The sequence below is a fragment of the Etheostoma spectabile genome, unplaced genomic scaffold (genome assembly GCF_008692095.1).
Source record: "Etheostoma spectabile isolate EspeVRDwgs_2016 unplaced genomic scaffold, UIUC_Espe_1.0 scaffold00018528, whole genome shotgun sequence".
Classification (NCBI taxonomy): domain Eukaryota; kingdom Metazoa; phylum Chordata; class Actinopteri; order Perciformes; family Percidae; genus Etheostoma; species Etheostoma spectabile.
In genome coordinates this window covers 245,655-267,507 of record NW_022604307.1, presented here as the reverse complement: position 1 = coordinate 267,507, position 21,853 = coordinate 245,655, and the positions used below count along the sequence as shown (strand labels likewise).

Sequence of the window (21,853 nt, the reverse complement as noted above, 5' to 3'; positions counted from 1 at the left end):
TCTGCAACTTCTCTGGTTTCATTCTCTTGACTCATCTGAATATCAAGATCAAAGATGGCCGCCACCCAAAGAGCTTGTTCACTCCCTATTAAGCCCCATTGTTCCAACCCGGAAGTTTCCTTAGAGTGGACGTTCTCCTTTATTAGACATTCTCTGGTGACATCCAGCTCTGAGTCCCATGAAGCAGTAAAATCCTCCAAACAGCTCCATGAGGACATCTAGTGGACTGATAGAAGTAGAGCATCTGGTGGCAGCTTTCTCTGCTCTGATTCGTTCTCACCACTGACCAATGAGAACCAGCAGCATCTTCTCTGTCCAATAACAACAATAACAAACAACTATTGATCCATGTGTTGATCAGTTCTCTGTGTTGAGTGAAAGAAATGTGATCATGTGATGAGAAAAGGCCTCAGTAGTTCCCAGAGTTCATCGTGTTTTCTAACTGCTTCTTTAGTCTGAGCAACAGTCCAACGAGCCAATAGGATTCAACTGACACTGACATGACTCAGAGAGAAGCAGCCAATCAGAAAAAGCTGATAATATTTGGCTTTTTTCCAGGAGAAATGATGTGAGAGATGAATGAGTGATGTTGTGCTGATGAATGATTGGACTGCTGCTCTCAGTGTTTCCACTCCAGATGAAGGTGTGGACTCTGCTATGAGTCAGTGTGAGGACAGAGAGGAGGGAGTCTCTCCCCCTAAACCCCCTCTGTGTGGGGACCATGACAGGCAGACCAAAGCTCAGAGGTGAGAGGACCTTCTCTAACTGTCCGCCACTTAGATTACTCCACCATCCATCCATCATCATTTACACTCAAAGCTCTGTGTGTGTTGTGATTCAGCCCAGAGAAGCAGCACGGACATGGACCTGGTCCTGGACCTGGACCCAGACCCAGACCCACACCTGGATCTGGACCCAGTTGTGCGTCCTTCAAGAGTGATGACTCAAAGGAGTTTTTTATTGATTTTAAACAAGGATATGACAAAAAGTAGGTAGTTTTATTTTTATATTTTTTGATTACATTTTATTGTATTAAGAATGCCTTACACATGAACAGACGTCATATTCAGTCGACGATAAAAACACAAATTCCAGGATTTATTTCCATTGTGGTCCTCACTGTAATGTAAATTGTGTTCAGTAACACGTCCATAATGTAAGTAATTAAACACATTTGTTGCACTGTATTCCAAGAGTTTTAAATTAGATATTATTTCAAGTGCAAAGTGATGTCCAGAATATATACCAAGGAAAGATGCTAATAGTTTAAAGCACTGGACCAACGGGCCACCGATGCTCTTAATTTCTATGTTTGGTGGGACATTTGGGAGCTGACATTTGCTAACGTTGATGGAAATAAACCATATGTATTAGAACGTGGTTAGACAAATCTTGAGTAGCTCCAACACTGTCGAGGGTTACCGATCTAGTTCTGCCACCTGGAAGTGCTCGTATATATGATCCTAATCTGACCTTAGCATTACTATTCCACCATCATGGTCCCCCCCACAGCATCATGTTCAAGCCTGTGCTGCACACGGCACTAAATACAGCTTTAAAACATGTCTAAATTAAATATTGATCATGGATCATACACAATGTTAACAAGACCTTCCTGGATACAACTATACTGTACAGTAGGTGTAATACACCACTGACAGGTTTGGTTTCAGTGTGTTCTGGGTGCAGTGCAGAATTTATCTTGTGTTTCATCTGGAGGAATCTGGAAGAACCTGAACCCATCTGTGTGTCCATGAAGAGTGACGGGTCTATGAGTGAACCTTTGTGCTTCAAAAATGGACGCCACTCTGTTGATCAAAGGTGAGGATTTCAAACTGATACCCAAGAGGACTAGTAAAGGTGGACCACTACAGGGAGTCCTCTGATTCACTGTTAACATCCAAACATCACTTCATGGACCTTTACCTTGTGTTTGTCTCTGTGTGGACAGACATGATGAGAGCTAATTCTTCCTTATTCCTCCACAGAGTTGACCAGGAGACCTCAGGGGGTCCCAGTGGTCAGTCTGCCCAGAAGCATCAAACCCACCTGGACTCCATCTTTATGGTCTGTATATGTACAACAACTACTTTTACATCTATTCTGTCCAACATTGATCTGATGTGTGCTTCCATGATTTCACTTTGATTTGGTCCTTTATATAAACTTCTGTTCCAGCTGCTGGAGGACGACATTGTCACTTTTGTGAAGAATGAGCTGAAGAAGATCCAGAAGGTTCTGAGTCCAGATTACCCAGAATACTTAGAGAGTCAGAGGGAGGATGAGGAGGTTTTGGAGGGTGAGGATGAAGAGCAGAGGAGGAGCAGCAGAGAGGCATTTCTGAAGATCACACTGCACTTCCTGAGGAGAATGAAGCAGGAGGAGCTGGCTGACCGTCTGCAGAGCAGTAAGAGGATTTCTCTAAAGAGTTAACATGCTGGATGAACGGGATATTTGTATCAAAATATTTAACAAAATCTATTCATGTACTCATTCTCTGAGGAAGTGTTTAATCATGTTCTTTTTCTTAATGAACTTCTTGTTCGTTGTGTGTTCATTCAGGAAGTCATTGTGGAGTTTGTAAACGTAAACTCAAATCTAACCAGCAGAAGACGTTCCAGTGTGTTTTTGAGGGGATTGCTAAAGCAGGAAACCCAACCCTTCTGAATCAGATGTTCACAGAGATCTACCTCATGGAGGGAGGGGCTGCAGAGGTCAATGATGAACATGAGGTCAGACAGATTGAAACAGCATCCAGGAAACCAGACAGACCAGAAACAACAATCAGACAAGAAGAAATCTTTAAAGCCCCACCTGGAAGAGATGAACCAATCAGAACCGTGATGACAACGGGAGTGGCCGGCATCGGGAAAACAGTCTTAACACAGAAGTTCCCTTTGGACTGGGCTGAAGACAAAGCCAACCAGGACATCCAGTTCATATTCCCATTCACCTTCAGAGAGCTGAATGTGCTGAAAGAGAGAAAGTTCAGCTTGGTGGAACTTGTTGATTACTTCTTTAGTGAAACCAAAGAAGCAGGAATCTGCCGGTTTGAAGAGGTCGTGTTCATCTTTGACGGTCTGGATGAGTGTCGACTTCCTCTGGACTTCCTCAACACTGAGATCCTGACTGATGTTACAGAGCCCACCTCAGTGGGTGTGCTGCTGACAAACCTCATCAGGCGGAATCTGCTTCCCTCTGCTCGTCTCTGGATAACCACACGACCTGCAGCAGCCAATCAGATCCCTGCTGGGTGTGTTGACATGGTGACAGAGGTCAGAGGGTTCACTGATGCACAGAAGGAGGAGTACTTCAGGAAGAGATTCAAAAATGAGGAGCAGGCCAGCAGAACCATCTCCCACATCAAGAGATCACGAAGCCTCCACATCATGTGCCACATCCCAGTCTTCTGCTGGATCACTGCTACAGTTCTGGAGGACGTGTTGAAGACCAGAGAGGGAGGAGAGCTGCCCAAGACCCTGACTGAGATGTACATCCACTTCCTGGTGGTTCAGTCCAAAGTGAAGAACATCAAGTATGATGGAGGAGCTGAGACAGATCCACACTGGAGTCCAGAGACCAGGAAGATGATGGAGTCTCTGGGAAAACTGGCTTTTGAGCAGCTGCAGAAAGGCAACCTGATCTTCTATGAATCAGACCTGACAGAGTGTGGCATCGATATCGCAGCAGCATCAGTGGTCTCAGGAGTGTTCACACAGATCTTTAAAGAGGAGAGAGGACTGTACCAGGACAAGGTGTTCAGCTTCGTCCATCTGAGTGTTCAGGAGTTTCTGGCTGCTCTTCATGTCCATCTGACCTTCACCAACTCTGGAGTCAACCTGCTGGCAGAAGAACTAACATCATCAACACAGTTCTACCAGAGTGCTGTGGACAAGGCCTTACAGAGTCCTAATGGACACCTGGACTTGTTCCTCCGCTTCCTCCTGGGTCTTTCACTAAAGACAAATCAGACTCTCCTACGAGGTCTGCTGACACAGACAGGAAGTAGATCAAAGACCAATCAGGAAACAGTGGAGTACATCAAGGAGAAGATGGATGAGGATCTGTCTGCAGAGAGAAACATCAATCTGTTCCACTGTCTGAATGAACTGAATGATCGTTCTCTAGTGGAGCAGATCCAATGGTACCTGAGATCAGGAAGTCTCTCCACACACAAACTGTCTCCTGCTGAGTGGTCAGCTCTGGTCTTCATCTTACTGTCATCAGAAGAAGATCTGGATGTGTTTGACCTGAAGAAATACTCTGCTTCAGAGGAGGCTCTTCTGAGGCTGCTGCCAGTGGCCAAAGCCTCCAAAAAAGCTCTGTTAGTGGGATTTATGTATCTCTAAATAATCTGCTATCTTTCAACAGGTGTTAAATATAAACTAGTTCTGTCGTATGATTCAAATATTTTATCCTGATTAATTGCATTAAAGGAGAAATCCAGTCAATTTCAACATGTAGCTCGATTATTTTTAATGTGTAGTGCTGTCAGTAGCGAGACAAATGAAAACAATCGGTGCAGTCTACACAGAGTTATCCTCCTGCTAGAGTTAGCATCCAACAGGCTTAAACATGACATGTTTTTATCCTCTACACACGCTTAACATGTCACTACCAGTGCCTAGCCATGTGGTGTTATTGCTTCCAAAAAAACACAGGGAATTTGACTGCAGTAGATGTGACAGAAAGGCATAAATGTTGTGACAATGCTCTTCACCAGAAAACTGGAAATGAACAGAGGTGTGTGCATTATTATTATTATACTGAATTAACAGAACTTTCATGCCTTTCTGTCACATCTACAGCAGTTAAATTCACTGTGATCATTCTGAAGGAATAGCTGCACGTGACTAGGCAGTGGTAGTGACATTTTGAGCATGTTTAGAAGCTAAAAACACATTTAGAACTTGACATGTTAAAGCCTGTTGGTGCTAACTCTAGCAGGAGGATAACACGGTGTACACTGCACCGATTGGTTTCATTTGTCTCTACTGACTGCACTACACTTTTTTTTTTTAAACACCGCTACATGTTAAAATCAACTGGAATTCTCCTTTAACATCATAGTTATCTCAACATTGATGTCACATGTTTATCTATTCTACATGTCATTTGATTTATTTTTGTTCCATTATTTCTTCTCATTTTAATGCTCTTATCAACATGGAAAAGTGGATTGGCTCGCTTTGTGCAAATGATTTTTTTAAATTGAAAACAACATTGGCATATAGCCTACTGTAGTGTTCAATTTCACACTAACATTCCCACTTAGAGGCAAGGCAAGGCAGCTTTATTTTGTAGCACATTTCAGCAACAGGGCAATTCAAAGTGCTTTACACAAAAAAGTAAAAAAAAAAAAGTTAAAAGATAAAAACAGATAAAACACAAGAATAAACAGTTAAAAATAAAAAATGAAAACCGATAAAACACAAGAGTAAAAGTTACAGTGCAGTATAAGAAATTAAACATTTAAGAAATTAACATAATTTAAAGAAAGGCAACATCAAAAAGAAAGGTCTTCAGCCTTGATTTAAAAGAACTGAGAGTTGCAGCGGATCTACAGGTTTCTGGGAGTTTATTCCAGATATGAGGAGCATAGAAACTGAATGCTGCTTCACCCTGTTTAGTTCTGACTCTGGGGACAGAAAGTAGACCTGTCCCAGATGACCTGAGAGGTCTGGGGGGTCATAGTGTAGTAGCAGATCAGAAATGTATTTTGGCCCTAAACCATTTAGTGATTTATAAACTAGCAAAAGTACTTTGAAATCAATTCTTTGAGGTACAGGAAGCCAGTGTAAAGACTTCAGAACTGGAGTGATGTGATCCAGTCTCCTGGTCTTAGTGAGGACCCGAGCAGCAGCGTTCTGAATCAGCTGCAGCTGTCTGATTGATTTTTAGGGAGACCTGTAAAGACCCCGTTACAGTAGTCAAGTCCACTGAAGATGAAAGCATGGACAAGTTTTTCCAAATCCTGTTGACACATAAGTCCTTTAACCCTTGATGTATTCTTAAGGTGATATCAGGCTGACTTTGTAGTAAAATTCAGGTCTGAGTCCATGACTACACCAAGATTTCTGGCTTTGTCTGTTGTTTTTAACATTGTTGTTTGAAGCTGAGCGCAGACTTTTAATCGCTCCTCTTTTGCTCCAAAAACAACCACCTCAGTTTTTCCTTCATTTAATTTAAGAAAGTTCTGGCACATCCAGCCATTAATTTGTTCAATGCACTTAGTCAGTTTTTGGATTGGACTATAGTCCCCTGGCGATAAGGTTATGTAAATTTGTGTGTCGTCCGCATAACTATGGTTACTTATTTTGTTGTTTTCCATAATCTGGGCCAGTGGAAGCATGTAGATGTTAAACAGAAGAGGCCCCAGAATGGAGCCTCGGGGAACTCCGCACGTCATATTTATATGCTCAGATGTATAATTACCTATTGACACAAAGTAATCCCAATTCTGTAGGTAGGATTCAAACCAGTTTAGTACTAAGCCAGAAAGGCCAACGCAGTTTTCCAATCGGTCTAGTAATATGTCGTGGTCGACCGTGTCAAATGCAGCACTGAGATCAAGTAATACTAAGACTGAAATTTTGCCATTATCTGTGTTAAGGTGGATGTGATTAAAGACTTTGACAAGAGCCGTCTCAGTGCTGTGGTGTGGTCGGAAACCTGACTGAAAGGTATCAAAACTGTTGCTTAGTGACAAGAAATGGTTGAGTTGTTGAAAAACTGCGTTTTCAATGATTTTACTTAAAAACGGAAGGTTTGATATCGGCCTATAGTTGCTCATTAGTGACGTGTCTAGATTGTTCTTTTTTAAGAGTGGCTTGATTACTGCAGTTTTCAGGGCCTGTGGAAAGATACCTGAAAAAAGAGACGTGTTCACAATCTGTAGAAGATCAGAGGCCAAACAATTCAAAACATTTTTGAAAACACCCGTTGGTAGAATATCAAGGCAACAGGAGGAAGTTTTCAGATGTTGTACAATGTCCTCCAGGTTTTTATGGTTGATTGTATGAAATTCTCTCATATTGGAACTAGTTTTGCTTGAGCACTGTGACAACACATATCCTGTACTTGATATGGAGGCACTGACTGTTTGTCTAATCTTGTGAACTTTGTCTTTGAAGAAGGATGCAGTCATTGCAGGCCTTGGTAGATAACAGTTCAGATGCTACGGGTACTGGAGGGTTTGTTAAACTATCGACAGTAGCAAACAAACCACATGAATTTTTATTGTTTCTAGAGATAATATCAGAGAAGAAGGACCTTCTTGCATTCCTCAGTTCCAAATTATAAATGCGAAGTCTCTCTTTATAGGTGTTATAATGGACCAGGAGGTTATTTTTTCGCCACCTTCATTCAGCTTTTCGACACTCTCTTTTTTTTGTTCTCACTAGGAAGGACATTTCTCCATGAAGATCTTTTCTTACCAGAGACAACTGTGTCCCTTATTGTGCGTGGGCTCTGTCACATGCTGAGTCAGTCCATAGTTCTCAAAAACACAACACAGTTTTTTGGTCCCCCTGTCCTGGGGGTTGTCAACATGAATGTTAAAATCACCCGCAATGATTACACAATCAAAGTTAGTGCACATTATAGACAGCAGTTCAGTGAAGTCATCAATGAAAGTCGCACAATATTTAGGTGGCCTGTAGATGTTTAGAAATATCGCTTGAGGGGAAGACCTTAACTGAAGAGCCACATATTCAAAAGCAAAATTTCCATAACATAGTTGCGTACAGTGGAATGAGTCATTAAACAAAATGACGACTCCACCTCCTTTCTTATTCACTCTATTTACGCTCATAAAACTGAAGTTAGGGGGAGCTGACTCGATGAGAACAGCAGCGCTGTTGTTATGGTCTAACCAGGTTTCAGTTAAAAACATAAAATCTACATTGTGATTAATAATAAAATCGTTGATTAAAAATGATGTTCCTGCCAAAGACCTGACGTTTAGTAAAGCTAGTGTTAGTGTGTTTTCATTTTTTAGGACAGGATGTGGCTGACGAGGAATTGATGCTAAATTTGCTAAGGTTGCAGTTAAGTGCTTATTTGCCATTCTTTTCCTATTACCTATCACAACATAAATTGAGGAAGAATTGAATCCACAGGGCCCGGGCTTGTCTTGGAAAGAGTCATGAGTGTCACTAGTCGTGCAGCCTAGGCCCGGCACATATCAGAGCAAAAAAACTACAAAGTTTGCTAGGCCAAAAATAAAGTTAATCTTGCGATATAATAACTGACGCCGTTAAAATGGGTTTGCGTTAACAAATAATAACGCGTTTAACTGACAGCACTAATGTAAACAATTTGTTTCCTTCCTGTGGTCTCTCCAGGCTGAGTGGCTGTAACCTGTCAGAGAGAAGCTGTGAAGCTCTGTCCTCAGTTCTCAGCTCCCAGTCCTCTAGTCTGAGAGAGCTGGACCTGAGTAACAACAACCTGCAGGATTCAGGAGGGAAGCTGATCTCTGATGGACTGAAGAGTCCACACTGCACAATGGAGACTCTCAGGTCAGACCAACAACAATAATCTTTGAAAACACAGTACTGAAAATACTTTGGGACAACAAGTGAATGTTTCCAAAGGATTTTATTTTGATTCAGAATCATTTCATAAAGAATGAATAATGAACTGTGGCTGAGATCCAGAAATCATTCATTTTAATATCATGTGACTTTGTTTATTCCTGATTATACACCAAGTAGATCCAACCAGACAATCTGATTGGTCATCTACACATTTAGAACATACTCAAATCAGCATGACAACCCACCCAGAGACATTGGAGCACACCTGGTGCATCACATGAAATATTACTTTGCCATTTCCATGGCAACATTGTAACTTCCAGAGCTGAGTCAAAGAAACAGTAACGTTAGCCCACAACATTGATACAAGGTATTGTTTTGTTGTTATTTTGATTCAAATGGAGGACTTTGTTTTGATGAATGGTTGGAAGAAGATGATACGTGAATCATTGGATGAAACAACATTTTAACACTCTGGAGATAACTGTTACTGGAATAGTTTGGATCACATCAGCTGTTGGATCACATCAGCTGTTTGATCACATCAGCTGTTGGATCACATCAGCTGTTGTACCACATCAGCTGTTGGACCACATCAGCTGTTGATCACATCAGCTGTTAGGATCACATCAGCTGTTTGATTACATCAGCTGTTGGACCACATCAGCTGTTTGGACGACATCAGCTATTTGGATCACATCAGCTGTTGGGATCACATCAGCTGTTGGGATCACATCAGCTGTGTAGATATTTTAGTTATAACCAGATTAAGTTAACCAAGCAGTTTGGTGTTCATATGTGCGGTAGTTATTACATTTTGGAATATTCCACGATATCTACAGTTACAAAGCTAACGTTAGCTTAAGATGACTGGCTGACTAACGTTTAACACGGAGGGACTACACATCCTCTTTGTTGGTTTTCTTTATTTTGAGAGTGAATTGCCCCACAATATGAATCCAGTTTGATAATAACTTGTATTTAATTGGTAACCGTTGTTGTTTAATCTCTTCTTACATAAAAGGGTTTGATTTGATGTCATTAATCTTGTTTAGTTTGAACAACAGGCTTGCTTATTCTTGTTAATACATTTCCATCTACACATGCCACCCTTCCAAGACCTCTAGTCCACCCCCCTTGCCCCCCCCATTTAATAGTTTCTACATCCTCCACTGAATATAAACAACTTGATTCCTTCCTGTTGTCTCTCCAGGCTGAGTCTCTGTAACCTGTCAGAGAGAAGCTGTGAAGCTCTGTCCTCAGTTCTCAGCTCCCAGTCCTCTAGTCTGAGAGAGCTGGACCTGAGTAACAACAACCTGCAGGATTCAGGATTGAAGCTGATCTCTGATGGACTGAGGAGTCCACACTGCACACTGGAGACTCTCAAGTCAGGATTCATTAACCCATTCAACTGATGACCATTTAAACTCTGACTAACTTTAGTTGGTAAACAGTTGACGTGTAGCTTTGTGTCTGTTGATATGATAAACTTTAGCAGTAGTTTTGAGACTCAATAATTAAATACCACAGATTATTCTAAATCTGGACTAAAATGTACCTGGACAACAAACAAAGAAAGAACTAGCTCATGGCTCCACGTGTTGACAGAGGCTTCCTGTGTGTTGTTCTGTGTGTTTCCAGTCTGTCAGGCTGTCTGATATCAGAGGAAGGCTGTTCTTCTCTGGACTCAGCTCTGAGCTCCAACCCCTCCCATCTGAGAGAACTGGACCTGAGCTACAACCATCCAGGAGACTCAGGAGTGAAGCTGCTGTCAGCGGGACTGAAGGATCCTCTCTGGACACTGGACACTCTCAGGTACACACACTGATCAACAAGAAGGAGATATTAGTGTAGGAAGTTTTAAAGGAGAACATCTCCAGGAACTAAAATTATAATTCCCTTTGTTAATAATTGATGTAGTTTGGACAGATACTGGACTGTGGTTTTAAGGAACATCCTTTTTCCCTCTTTCCTGGAATCAAATCAGTTTCAACTCGACAGAGAGAGGTCCAGGACAGGTTAAGCGTAGCTTAGCACAAAGCTAAATGTGCTTTCTACACTGTGAGCAGAGTGTGTGGATGAAGCATTAATCTCCTCTTTAGACAGACTAGTTAGCTAGAGGTTTAAAATGTCAGTTGCCGGTGCTGTATGGCTCATGTGATCGATCAGAGACGTACTCTGACGTCTGGACCAATTATTTCTCTAAATTCCTCTTGTCCTGGGAGAGTACGGCTCTACGTTCTAAAAGTCTCTCAAAACGCTCTTTCCTAGTCCCTGCGGTGCAAAGACGATAGATGTTTCTCTACAGAGAAACGTCCACTGTTGCACAAAATGTTTGCTCTTAGGGTAATTGTTGGGTCTCTGTAAATGAAAAGCCGTAATCCTGTCCACATTCAGGCTGTAGAGTGGTATTCGTATTATATATGTATTCGTAGAGTGGTCTAGACCTGCTCTATCTGTAAATAATAGAGCGGTTTAGACCGGCTCTATCTGTAAAGTGTGCTGAGATAACTAATATGTTATAAATAAAATGTAATTCATATATTTGCAATTGGCTAGTGTGAACAAACTATGAGAAATAAATGTTTTGTTGATAGTGTAGATAGATAGTTAGATCGACTTTATTAAAGGGTAACTACTTTAGTCTTTTTTTACCTGGACCCTATTTTACTATGTTTTTGTGTGTAACCCTTTAGAGTTACCCAACGTAACTGTTACGTGTGAAACTAGTGAGCCCAGATGAAAACAGTACGTAGACCGTAGTGGTATACAAACAGGTTTATTCCAGTCCAATGTTGGGAATGCAATGATGAAAGAATAAGTCCTAAACAAATCCAAGGTGATCCCGAGTGCAGAGCATGAGTGGTATCGTGTCCGGTAATCCAGTAGCCAGGGTGGAGAGCAGGAGTGGTGGATGGCTGGAGTGAAGGGTGAAGTAGGAGTCAGGTAATGAGAACTGTGGCAGACAAAGAACAAATAAGAACAAGCAAGGTAAACCAACAAATCCAAAAGTAAAGTCAGCAAGGAGACTAACGTCGTGTCTAAACTATGATCTGACACGGAGTGGTAGGTTGACCGGGTATTTGAAGCAGAGGTGAGTGGATCGGATGGGCTGCAGCTGGAACCCTGACTTCCTCACACCAGGCTTCACTCCTGCACTCAAGAACAGACAGAGGGGGAGGGGAGCAGAGACAGGGTGCAGCTAGCAACAGCCCTAACAGTAACCCTAAACAAAAACAAATAAATTAGTATTTTACGGCTCTAAAGCACAACCCACCAATGTTCCTTTACATTGTAGGAAGAAAACTCCAATGAAGAAGAAGTAGTTCAGTTTAAATACCAATGCAGCAAAAATAAATGTACTGGGTAGTGCTTCCTTAGTGCGGCCTTTCAGATACTACTCCAGGAGCCTCAGGGTACCTACATTATACTTCATCAGATTAAGCCACACACAATTTAAAAAAAAAACCTTGACTGAACAGGTGTAAATCTGTTACGGGCAGCTTAATTGCTTGTTAACCACGGTGTTGTCGTCCACCACTAAACCCCAAAAGGAAGTTGAGGCAATGTCCTGGGCATTGGAAACAGCATATCATCCAAAATAGTTTGTTAGTTATATAGTAAGCTAAATAGTTGTAGTTTGAAAAATACCTTGTTATATATTTTAGATATAACAGAGGTTGGTAGTGTAGAATTCTGGATACCGGCCACTTTATTAGGTACCCCATGCTAGTAACGGGTTGGACCCCCTTTTGCCTTCAGAACTGCCTCAATTCTTCGTGGCATAGATTCAACAAGGTGCTGGAAGCATTCCTCAGGGAGTTTGGTCCATATTGACATGATGGCATCACACAGTTGCCGCAGATTTGTCGGCTGCACATCCATGATGCGAATCTCCCGTTCCACCACATCCCAAAGATGCTCTATTGGATTGAGATCTGGTGACTGTGGAGGCCATTTGAGTACAGCGAACTCATTGTCATGTTCAAGAAACCAGTCTGTGATGATTCCAGCTTTATGACATGGCGCATTATCCTACTGAAAGTAGCCATCAGAAGTTGGGTACATTATGGTCATAAAGGGATGGACATGGTCAGCAACAATACTCAGGTAGGCTGTGGCGTTGCAACGATGCTCAATTGGTACCAAGGGCCCAAAGAGTGCCAAGAAAATATTCCCACACCATGACACCACCACCACCAGCCTGAACCGTTGATACAAGGCAGGATGGATCCATGCTTTCATGTTGGAGACGCCAAATTCTGACCCTACCATCCGACTGTCGCAGCAGAAATCGAGACTCATCAGACCAGGCAACGTTTTTCCAATCTTCTATTGTCCAATTTCGATGAGCTTGTGCAAATTGTAGTCTCAGTTTCCTGTTCTTAGCTGAAAGGAGTGGCACCCGATGTGGTCTTCTGCTGCTGTAGCCCATCTGCCTCAAAGTTGGACGTACTGTGCGTTCAGAGATGCTCTTCTGCCCACCTTGGTTGTAACGGGTGGTTATTTGAGTCACTGTTGCCCTTCTATCAGCTCGAACCAGTCTGGCCATTCTCCTCTGACCTCTGGCATCAACAAGGCATTTCCGCCCACAGAACTGCCGCTCACTGGATGTTTTTTCTTTTTCGGACCATTCTCTGTAAACCCTAGAGATGGTTGTGCGTGAAAATCCCAGTAGATTAGCAGTTTCTGAAATACTCAGACCAGCCCTTCTGGCACCAACAATCATGCCACGTTCAAAGTCACTCAAATCACCTTTCTTCCCCATACTGATGCTCGGTTTGAACTGCAGGAGATTCTCTTGACCATGTCTACATGCCTAAATGCACTGAGTTGCCGCCATGTGATTGGCTGCTTAGAAATTAAGTGTTAACGAGCAGTTGGACAGGTGTACCTAATAAAGTGGCCGGTGAGTGTACATTGGGGTTTTCGGGATGGTGAACACACAGGTGTCATCAGTTTTTGAAAATCTAATTGTTAAATAGGTGAAAATGGCTAATGAGGTTATGTCACATGCGTGCAATATACATATGTCATATTCATGTTCACCTATTTAACAATTAGATATTTCCAATCTAATTACACAAAGGTATTTACCTGTATATTAAAATCCATAAATTAATTTAATAGTTACTTTCCTTTCAATGAAAAACACTATTATATTTTTTAAACTACAGTTCCCTACAGACGCGCCATGCGCCATGTAAGAGGCTTTGGGGAGATCTTTGGCGGGTATGACAAATATGTACCACCAGCTTTTCTCCTTCCTTGAAAGTGAAGGAATCATTGACTGTACAAATGAGCTGCACTTGTGGGCATTGCACATGTTTACCTGCCATGGATTAACCGGGACCTGGATCTTTTTAGCCAACAATGGAACAACCATGGCTTGCGCAATGTTGGCCACCACACACCATATCAGATATTTGTCCAAGGATGTCTTCAAAGGCAAACACAACCACTCACAGCCATGGCAGAGATTTTAGATCCAACACTGCTCAACAAGGTGCACCTGCTGCACTTCCTGCTCTGAACTGGAAGAAGTAGATAGATAGATTATACTTTATTTACTTAAGTAAATTATTAAAGTAAATTTATTACTACTTAAGTAGTAGCAGTTCCTGCTAACCAGTTCAGTCCAAGCCATGCACAGATGCAACAACTCCAGGATGTGGATATTCTGGCAGGACCTATTGGTAGTCTAGCCATAGATACACTCCAAAGTGTAACTGGCATTTTGGAACAGTAATTTCATGTTCCGGTCACAGCCACAGCTGTTTCTCAGTTTTGTTGCCTTTTGATAGAAAGCCATACTGGGCATAGAGGCACTTTACTTGAGTCTTTTTGTATCGTGCCACCATCTACTGCTACACTACATTTCACTTTTTACCTCAATACATTAATCTGAAAGCTTTAGTGAATTTACACAATAAGATTGTTTTGAACCTTTTCAGTTTTTGAAATGTGTGGATATTTATGCAATAGCTGAACACACTGTCTCTCTCTCTCTCTCTCTCTCTCTCTCTCTCTCTTTTTCTTTTTCTCTCTCGCTGTCTGTCTGTGTCTCTCTCTCTGTCTCTCTCTCTCTCTCTTTCTCTGTCTCTGTCTCTCTCTTTCTCTGTCTCTGTCTTCCAGCTGATGTCCTCATTATGTAACATGTAGTCTATGATGAAGACATCATTTTATGGGTGGTGGACACCTCAAATGTCCCGATGTCCTAAAGAGTAAAAGGTTAGATCCCAGGGAAGACGTTAAAGGAAATTAAACTGAATGAAAGATTAGAATTGATTGAAGGTCCAAATATGAATATAAAATGAGGAAATCCCAGCACTCCATTAGATCAAAACCAACCTGTGTGAGAGAGTGATGTAATGCCCCCCCCCCCCCCCCCTGCTTTCAGGGTGGAGCCTGCTGGAGTCAGATGGTTGACACCAGGTCTGAGGAAATGTAAGTGTGTTTTTAATGTCATTCATCAGACTGTGACATCACTCATTCAACCCTGTGATGTCATCACCAAAGAGCTGATTGGTTAATAACTGCAGCTGTGTTGTGTCTCGTTCTCTCCGTCAGATTCCTGTGAACTCACAGTCGACACAAACACGGTGCACAGGAAACTCAAACTGTCTGACAACAACAGGAAGGTGAAATTAGTGGAGGAGGATCAGCCATATCCTGATCATCCAGAGAGGTTTGATTCCTGGTGTCATCCTCAGCTGCTGTGTAGAGATGGTCTGACTGGTCGCTGTTACTGGGAGGTCGAGAGGAGAGGAGGGGTTGAGATATCAGTGAGTTACAGAGGAATCAGAAGGAAAGGAAGCAGTGATGACTGTTTGTTTGGATGTAATGATCATTCCTGGAGTCTGAGCTTCTCTGATGGTCGTTACTCTGTCTGGCACAATAACAGAGAAACATTCATCTCCGTCCCCCGTGTCTCTAACAGAGTAGCAGTGTATGTGGACTGTCCTGCTGGCTCTCTGTCCTTCTACACAATCTCCTCTGACTCACTGATCCACCTCCACACCTTCAACACCTCATTCACTCAGCCTCTCTATCCTGGGTTTAGGTTCTGGTCTCCTGGCTCCTCAGTGTCTCTGTGTCCTCTGGAGGACTGAGAGTCTCCTCCTGTCTCTCACTGCTGATCAGCTGAGTCTGGACAGGATCACACTTCCAGAAATATGTCAGCTTATTGTTATGAACTTTGTATGAGATAATCCAAGATGATGGACCAGATTCCTCATGAACATTATAATCTTCTTCCACTTACAGTCCTTTAAAGACGGAAGCTGTGATCATGAAATTGTAGAAAGGCCATTGACTCGTGTCATGTTTAGTTTGGAGTTCTTTAGCGACGCTAGAACTGACGTCGCTAATGTCATGTCGCTGTTGTGCTTGTCATGTGACAAGTAGCATATAAAATGCTAACGAGAGACTTCTGTAATGTCTGAAGTAGCCTCCGAAATGCTAACGAGAGACTTCTGTAGCGTCTAAAGTAGCCTCCGAGATGCTAACGAGAGACTTCTTTAGCGTCTGAAGTAGCCTCTGAGATGCTAACGAGAGACTTCTGTAGCATCTGAAGTAGCCTCCGAGATGTTAACGAGAGACTTCTGTAGCGTCTGAAGTAGCCTCCGAGATGCTAACGAGAGACTTCTGTAGCTTCTGAAGTAGCCTCCGAGATGCTAACAAGAGACTTCTGTAACATCTGAAGTAGCCTCCGAGATGCTAACGAAAGACTTCTGGTACGTCTGAAGTAGCCTCCGAGATGCTAACGAGAGACTTCTGTAACGTCAACACAGTAAAAATTGACCTACTTAACGAAGTTTGTTCACTGCTAGCTTAGCTACAAGTTAGCATCAAACACAACAAAGGCTGTCAGTTGAATGGTGTTTTGAGCTGAACGTTGGCATCAATCAACCATAGATAGCTAGGTTTCTGAAATGATTCACCATTCTGTTGTTGTTTGTAATGAGAAAACTTTTATTATTTTATGGATTTCACTCATTTCAGTATCCATTTATGTTATGAACCGTTTTAATCTGAGCATCAGGCTCACATAGGGGAGTGACAGCGCTGCTGGGTCTCTGGAGGAAAGCAGCTTCTGCTCAGACTGGGGGGGAATAATTTGAATAAAATGTTAAATATTTTCAGTTTGTCTTTGTACCTTTTTGTAATCCTTTGAATCATAAATGAAGAGATGAAAAACATCTTTAAAGTTATGATAATAATAATAATAATAATAATACATTTTATTTATAATGCCTTTTACATTTCAAAAAGAAATCTCAAAGTGCTACAATTAATAGGGAGTTAAAAACAGTTTGCAGAGTACGATACAATTGACAAGCAATAATAAAACACCATAAAACTAAAATTAACACAATGACTGTTTAAAAGGCCTTTTGAAATAGTAGTGTCTTTAGGCCCTTCTTAAAAGTCTCCACAGTTTGTGGGGCCCTTAGGGTCTCTGGGAGGGTGTTCCAGAGCCGTGCGGCGACTGCCTGGAAAGCCCTGTCTCCCATCGTAGACAGTTTGGTCCTTGGTTGGAGCAGGCGATAGTTGGAGATGGAGGAGCGGAGGTTTTGTGAGGTGGTATGTGGGGTGAGGAGTTCACTGAGGTAGGTAGGGGCATTTCCATAAATGCACTGGTGGGTAAGTAGACAGATTTTGTATTGAATTCTTTAGTTGTGGATCTTGGTGTGGATGGCCCTTCTCAAACATGATGATGGGGGGGTGATGATGCAGTGGATATGACACATGCCCCGGGTTCAATTCCCACTGCAACACATCAACTAGACATCAACCAATGTCCCTGAGCCAGGCACCGAACCCCTAGTTGCTCCAGAGGCGTGGGACCTCTGACGTATATAGATAGCAATTGTAAGTCACTTTGGATAAAATTGTCATCTAAATGACATGTAGTGTAATATCAGACAGCTGATGGTTTAGGTTCTGTGTGCACTGACTGGTTCTGGCTCTGGTTCAGGTCTGGCTCGGTCCAAGTCCATCCCGAGCCAGAGCTTCTCCTCCAAGGTGGTGATGCTGTGGTACATTTGCTTATTCAGTGTTCTGCAATAGCAGCAATCAGTTGTTTCTCATACTTATTATTCTTCATTTGCCAATGTTATTCCCACTACTAGTCCTGGAGCGTTGCCAGCACATGCAATACATCAAAACGTGTGTAATGATCGGGCATGGGGGGCTATGACTTTTCAAATAGATTTGCCGCGCGGTTTTCATGAAATCGGCAAAAAACGAAGAAAGATTTCTCATAGACTTTAATGGGAAATGTTTGGGAAATCGCTTAACATCGATCAAAACCCCCTCTCTTTGGGACCGTGCTGTACCGCCATACTTTAACGTAGAAACATGATTAAAAGTTTAAACCGAAGACAAGACTTTGGTGTTTATTGGGCTTAATGGACGTTCAGATATCAAGCACGGTTTCTCCCAAATCACAGTTTACATATCGTTCCGTTTTCAGACCGTCTCAGATTTTCCAATGTGTGTGTATGTGGTGGATGGTGAGAGATAGAGGTGGGCTGCAGTATGATTCTCTAAAAGTTTTTCAAACAAATTCCTCCAGTTTCAGTCTTTATACATCATTATTGGTCAAAATGTAGGAAATCTTGTGCCGGTCGCAGACATGTCTATGGAGTCCATCGAACGTAAACTTTTCGCTCTATTCGCACCAACTGCCGATAGAAAACATAGAAAAAGAAATATCTGGATTCTTCACTGTAGAAATCACCATAGCAACAAGGAGAAGAGGTGTTATTGGTCAGCTGAAATGATGTCATGATGGACTAACTGACCAACTGACTGACTCCTAACTGACCGACTGACTGACTCCTAACTGACTTCAGGCCTCAACACCAACAGATGTTTGATAGAAGACAGACTGGGAGAGGAGGAGGATAGGAAGGAAGGAGAAGAAGAGTTATCTGTCAGCTAACATGATGTCACGATGGACCACACCCACCAGACTCCATGTAAATAATCAGTCATTTTAGCATCGTAACACACACTTCCTTTATGTAAATAAACGCGCTAAAAGTACTGTTTTTTAAATGGAGTCTGGTTGGTTTAGCGCTAGCTACTTCATAGCTTTTCCTGGTAATCAGAAAGGTCTTAAATAGGTTTTAAAAAGGTCTCTGAAGGGTGAAGACACATAACACTTTTATTATTTGTAGTTTATTTTTAGGATGTGCAAGTAGTAGGCACATTGTTAAAATGTCTGTGGAATTTTCAAGTTTAATCTCTTGTCTTTCCTCCTTTTTCATAACCTATATGGCCTGTCATTGCTTTATTACTTTTATATATCTGTCAGGCAATGTTACGTAAAATGATTAAAATGTTTAAATAAAATGTTCAACAACAAAGAAAATGGGTCTGGTAGAATTAAAGACTGCACAATTACTTTATAAAGCACAAAATAAACCACCTTCAGAAGGAAAAGCAATGATCTATGGGATCTGGGGATGTCGGGGGGGCGGGCTGTATCTCGGTGGAGATGCAGTAATTATCTTGTCTTATCTTGTGAAGAGTAATGGTTGAAGGGAACCATCCACCTTATTGGTTTTCTAAATTTGGTTGAAAGAAACCCAAATTTATGATATATAAACTTTTTGAAAATGTGTCAAATGTGACCCGAGGACAACAGGAGGGTTAAACGGTGATTTATTTGATAGAAAATGACATTTTAAAGAGTTTTTGGGATGCAATACTAAATGGACTGAGGGCTTTTTAAGACGTCTTTTTAACCAAATATCTTTAAAGGTGTTGAGTGTTAATAAAGTGGAGCCCTTCCAGACCTCCTCCTGCTTTACTACTGGAAAGTCCATCTTTCTTTATCTTATGGGACTTATTTTTCCAAATCCAAAGCTTTTTGTTCCATCAGTGGCTGTTGAATCATTTCCAAATAAGAATAAAACGAGATATAGGTCGTCTGTGTTGGAGCTAAATCCTGCTCCGGTCTCAGGGTTCAGTCAATTAGTAGACAAAATCTCAGATGTTGATGTTTGAATCCATTTTATTACATAGGATTTACTGTGACAAATACAGAGTCAAGCTAACAGCTCTCCCCCAAATTTGTCTGGCTCTTTGACTCTTGGACCCCTAGTCTTATCCACAAAGGCTGTGGTCTCTAGACAGTGATGTGTTTGTGTGCTTATTTGTTATCTTTCAGTTGGAATGTGACTGAAAGTTTTTGACCCTCAGTTTAGGACCTGCAGAGCAAAAGAACAGTGGACGTAAAAGAGGGACTGAAACCAAATTCAGGATGGTCCCTAACAATCAATTTAGCTTCTGACACATCTGACACAGGAGAGCTGGATTCTAATGGAATATACCAGAACATCTTATGTTCTAGAACAGAGTATTGCAAAACAACTTAATGCAACAAACAACAAACTATATACTTATAACAACAAACTTAATGCATGACCAACATGTCTTCATTTATGTTGAAATAATGCTTTTACCTTTTAGCTAAAATGTATAATACAAATCACACAATGTTTAAACACATATGACATTTTAAATTCCAACATCTGTCATGATGGGGGTTTTCTGTTGTAGTTCTTTATGTTATATTTTGTAGTTTTTCTGTTCTCCCATGTTATGTCTTGTTTAACTTCCTGTCTCCTGCTTTCCCACCTGTGTGATCACCTGTGTCCCCCCCCGCCCTGACCCCCCCGCCCTGTACCCCCCCCCCCACAGGTGTTACACCTGTGCCTCATTGTCTCCCTATCTTGTGTATTAAGTTCAGTCTTCCCTTTCCTCCTGTGGGGGGGCGTCTGTGGTCCTTCCAGCGGTTTTTCCCTGTTTCTGTGTTCCTATGTTCCTGATTCTTGGGGATTTTTGACAACTGCCTGTTTTTCCCGTTGCCGGCCGTTTCCTGGACACTGTTGCCTGTAAGTTTTTTTAGTGCTTTAATAAAACCATTGGCTCCATCTCCTGGTGTGCTTTGGAGAGGAGAGAAAAAATAATAATAATACATGTTTATTTAATACAATAATGCATCTTTAAAAATGTAGATGTTGTCTAGCAATAAGGATTCAAGTTCTTCATATGCACAGATCCTTACTAAAATCTTTAACTGGGGTATTTCACAATCATCACAACTATGCAGAGATAAGATTTGGAAATATTCAATCTTAAACCTCAAGCCTTGGAAAATTGGTTCTATCGAGGTCATAGAGGAAAAACACTGGTTATTGTCCTTTAAAAAAAAAAAGTGTAATGTCATCTGCAACTTCTGTCTCTGTTGTGTCAATGTGTATTATAATTATTTTTTACCCTAATGTCAGTAATAGCTGATAATTGCTAATAGCAAACTTGTACATTGTATTTCTCAATGGAGTTTTATCTGTTTTATTACTTTTTATATTTGGATTGTTGACTGTAATCTTGTTTTTCTTAGGGAGACAATTTTAAGATGTGTCCCAGGACAACGGATGAAAAATAGCCTTTTGGCTAGTTCTGGTGCATTTCCAACGATGTTAATTAATGAACACTGTCCCTGTCTAATAAATCACATTAAACTGGGACATTTTAACGCTTTACCAAACTTGAGATTCCTTCAAAAATTCTGTCGTATCATTTTAAATGACAATAATTTTGACTGAAATAAATAAGAAGTGGGAGATAGGGCTCCCCCCCCCCCGCCGGACCCTTCTATTAATTCAAAATATGATGGAGGTGTTGAGATGAATATGAATATGTTGGAGATGTTGTGAGGACGTGGAGGAAGCTGTTAGCAGCCTGGAGTCGGTCGGCTCTCTGCATCAAACACCATGAGAGCACACAGCAGCAATGCTGCAGCTTTGGTCCTTCACTTCATCTCAGAGGACCAGATTCTCCCAGCTCCATCACCTCCACCTGCTGCTGCACATCACTACATCACAGTAATATGGAAACCATTCAGACAAAGGGATGTGGTATTACCACATTAACACATTACATGGAATAAAGTCTAATTTAAACAGTGGGATGAGTGTGTAAGATAAAAACTTAGAAATGAAACTACTAGAAAAGCTGGGAACATGTTTTAATATGTGAAGATGTTTGGCGTTCTGCTTGTAGTTCCTGCTGACGTCACCAGAGGGCGCCATGTTACCAATGAACCACACTATTACCTAGGCAAGGCAAAGCTTTATTTGTATAGCACATTTCAGCAACAGGGCAATTCAAAGATCTTTACAAAAAATCAGTTAAACAGATAAAACACAAGTAAAAACAGTTAAAAATCATAAGCATTAAAAACCGGTAAAACGCATGAATAGACAGTTAAAAAAATAAATAAAAATAAAAATAAAACC

General features: G+C 41.4%; 1 protein-coding gene across 5 annotated transcripts in view; it reads left to right on the top strand.

Moving 5' to 3' along the window:
- The window catches only part of LOC116680978 (NLR family CARD domain-containing protein 3), a 47,636-nt gene extending 31,901 nt beyond the window's left edge, over nucleotides 1-15,735 (top strand). For 2 of the 5 annotated variants that reach the window (XM_032509557.1, XM_032509561.1), the window contains 11 exons: nucleotides 624-746; nucleotides 842-988; nucleotides 1,720-1,821; nucleotides 1,989-2,067; nucleotides 2,179-2,407; nucleotides 2,563-4,324; nucleotides 8,346-8,519; nucleotides 9,751-9,924; nucleotides 10,179-10,352; nucleotides 14,938-14,984; nucleotides 15,108-15,735. In XM_032509557.1, the coding sequence (XP_032365448.1) occupies nucleotides 624-746; nucleotides 842-988; nucleotides 1,720-1,821; nucleotides 1,989-2,067; nucleotides 2,179-2,407; nucleotides 2,563-4,324; nucleotides 8,346-8,519; nucleotides 9,751-9,924; nucleotides 10,179-10,352; nucleotides 14,938-14,984; nucleotides 15,108-15,649 (3,553 nt within the window). In that variant the 3' untranslated portion in view covers nucleotides 15,650-15,735. The remainder of the gene's footprint in view (nucleotides 1-623; nucleotides 747-841; nucleotides 989-1,719; nucleotides 1,822-1,988; nucleotides 2,068-2,178; nucleotides 2,408-2,562; nucleotides 4,325-8,345; nucleotides 8,520-9,750; nucleotides 9,925-10,178; nucleotides 10,353-14,937; nucleotides 14,985-15,107) is intronic. The other 3 variants (XM_032509560.1, XM_032509558.1, XM_032509559.1) reach the window with 2 other exon arrangements.
- The last annotated feature ends 6,118 nt before the right edge of the window (nucleotides 15,736-21,853 follow it).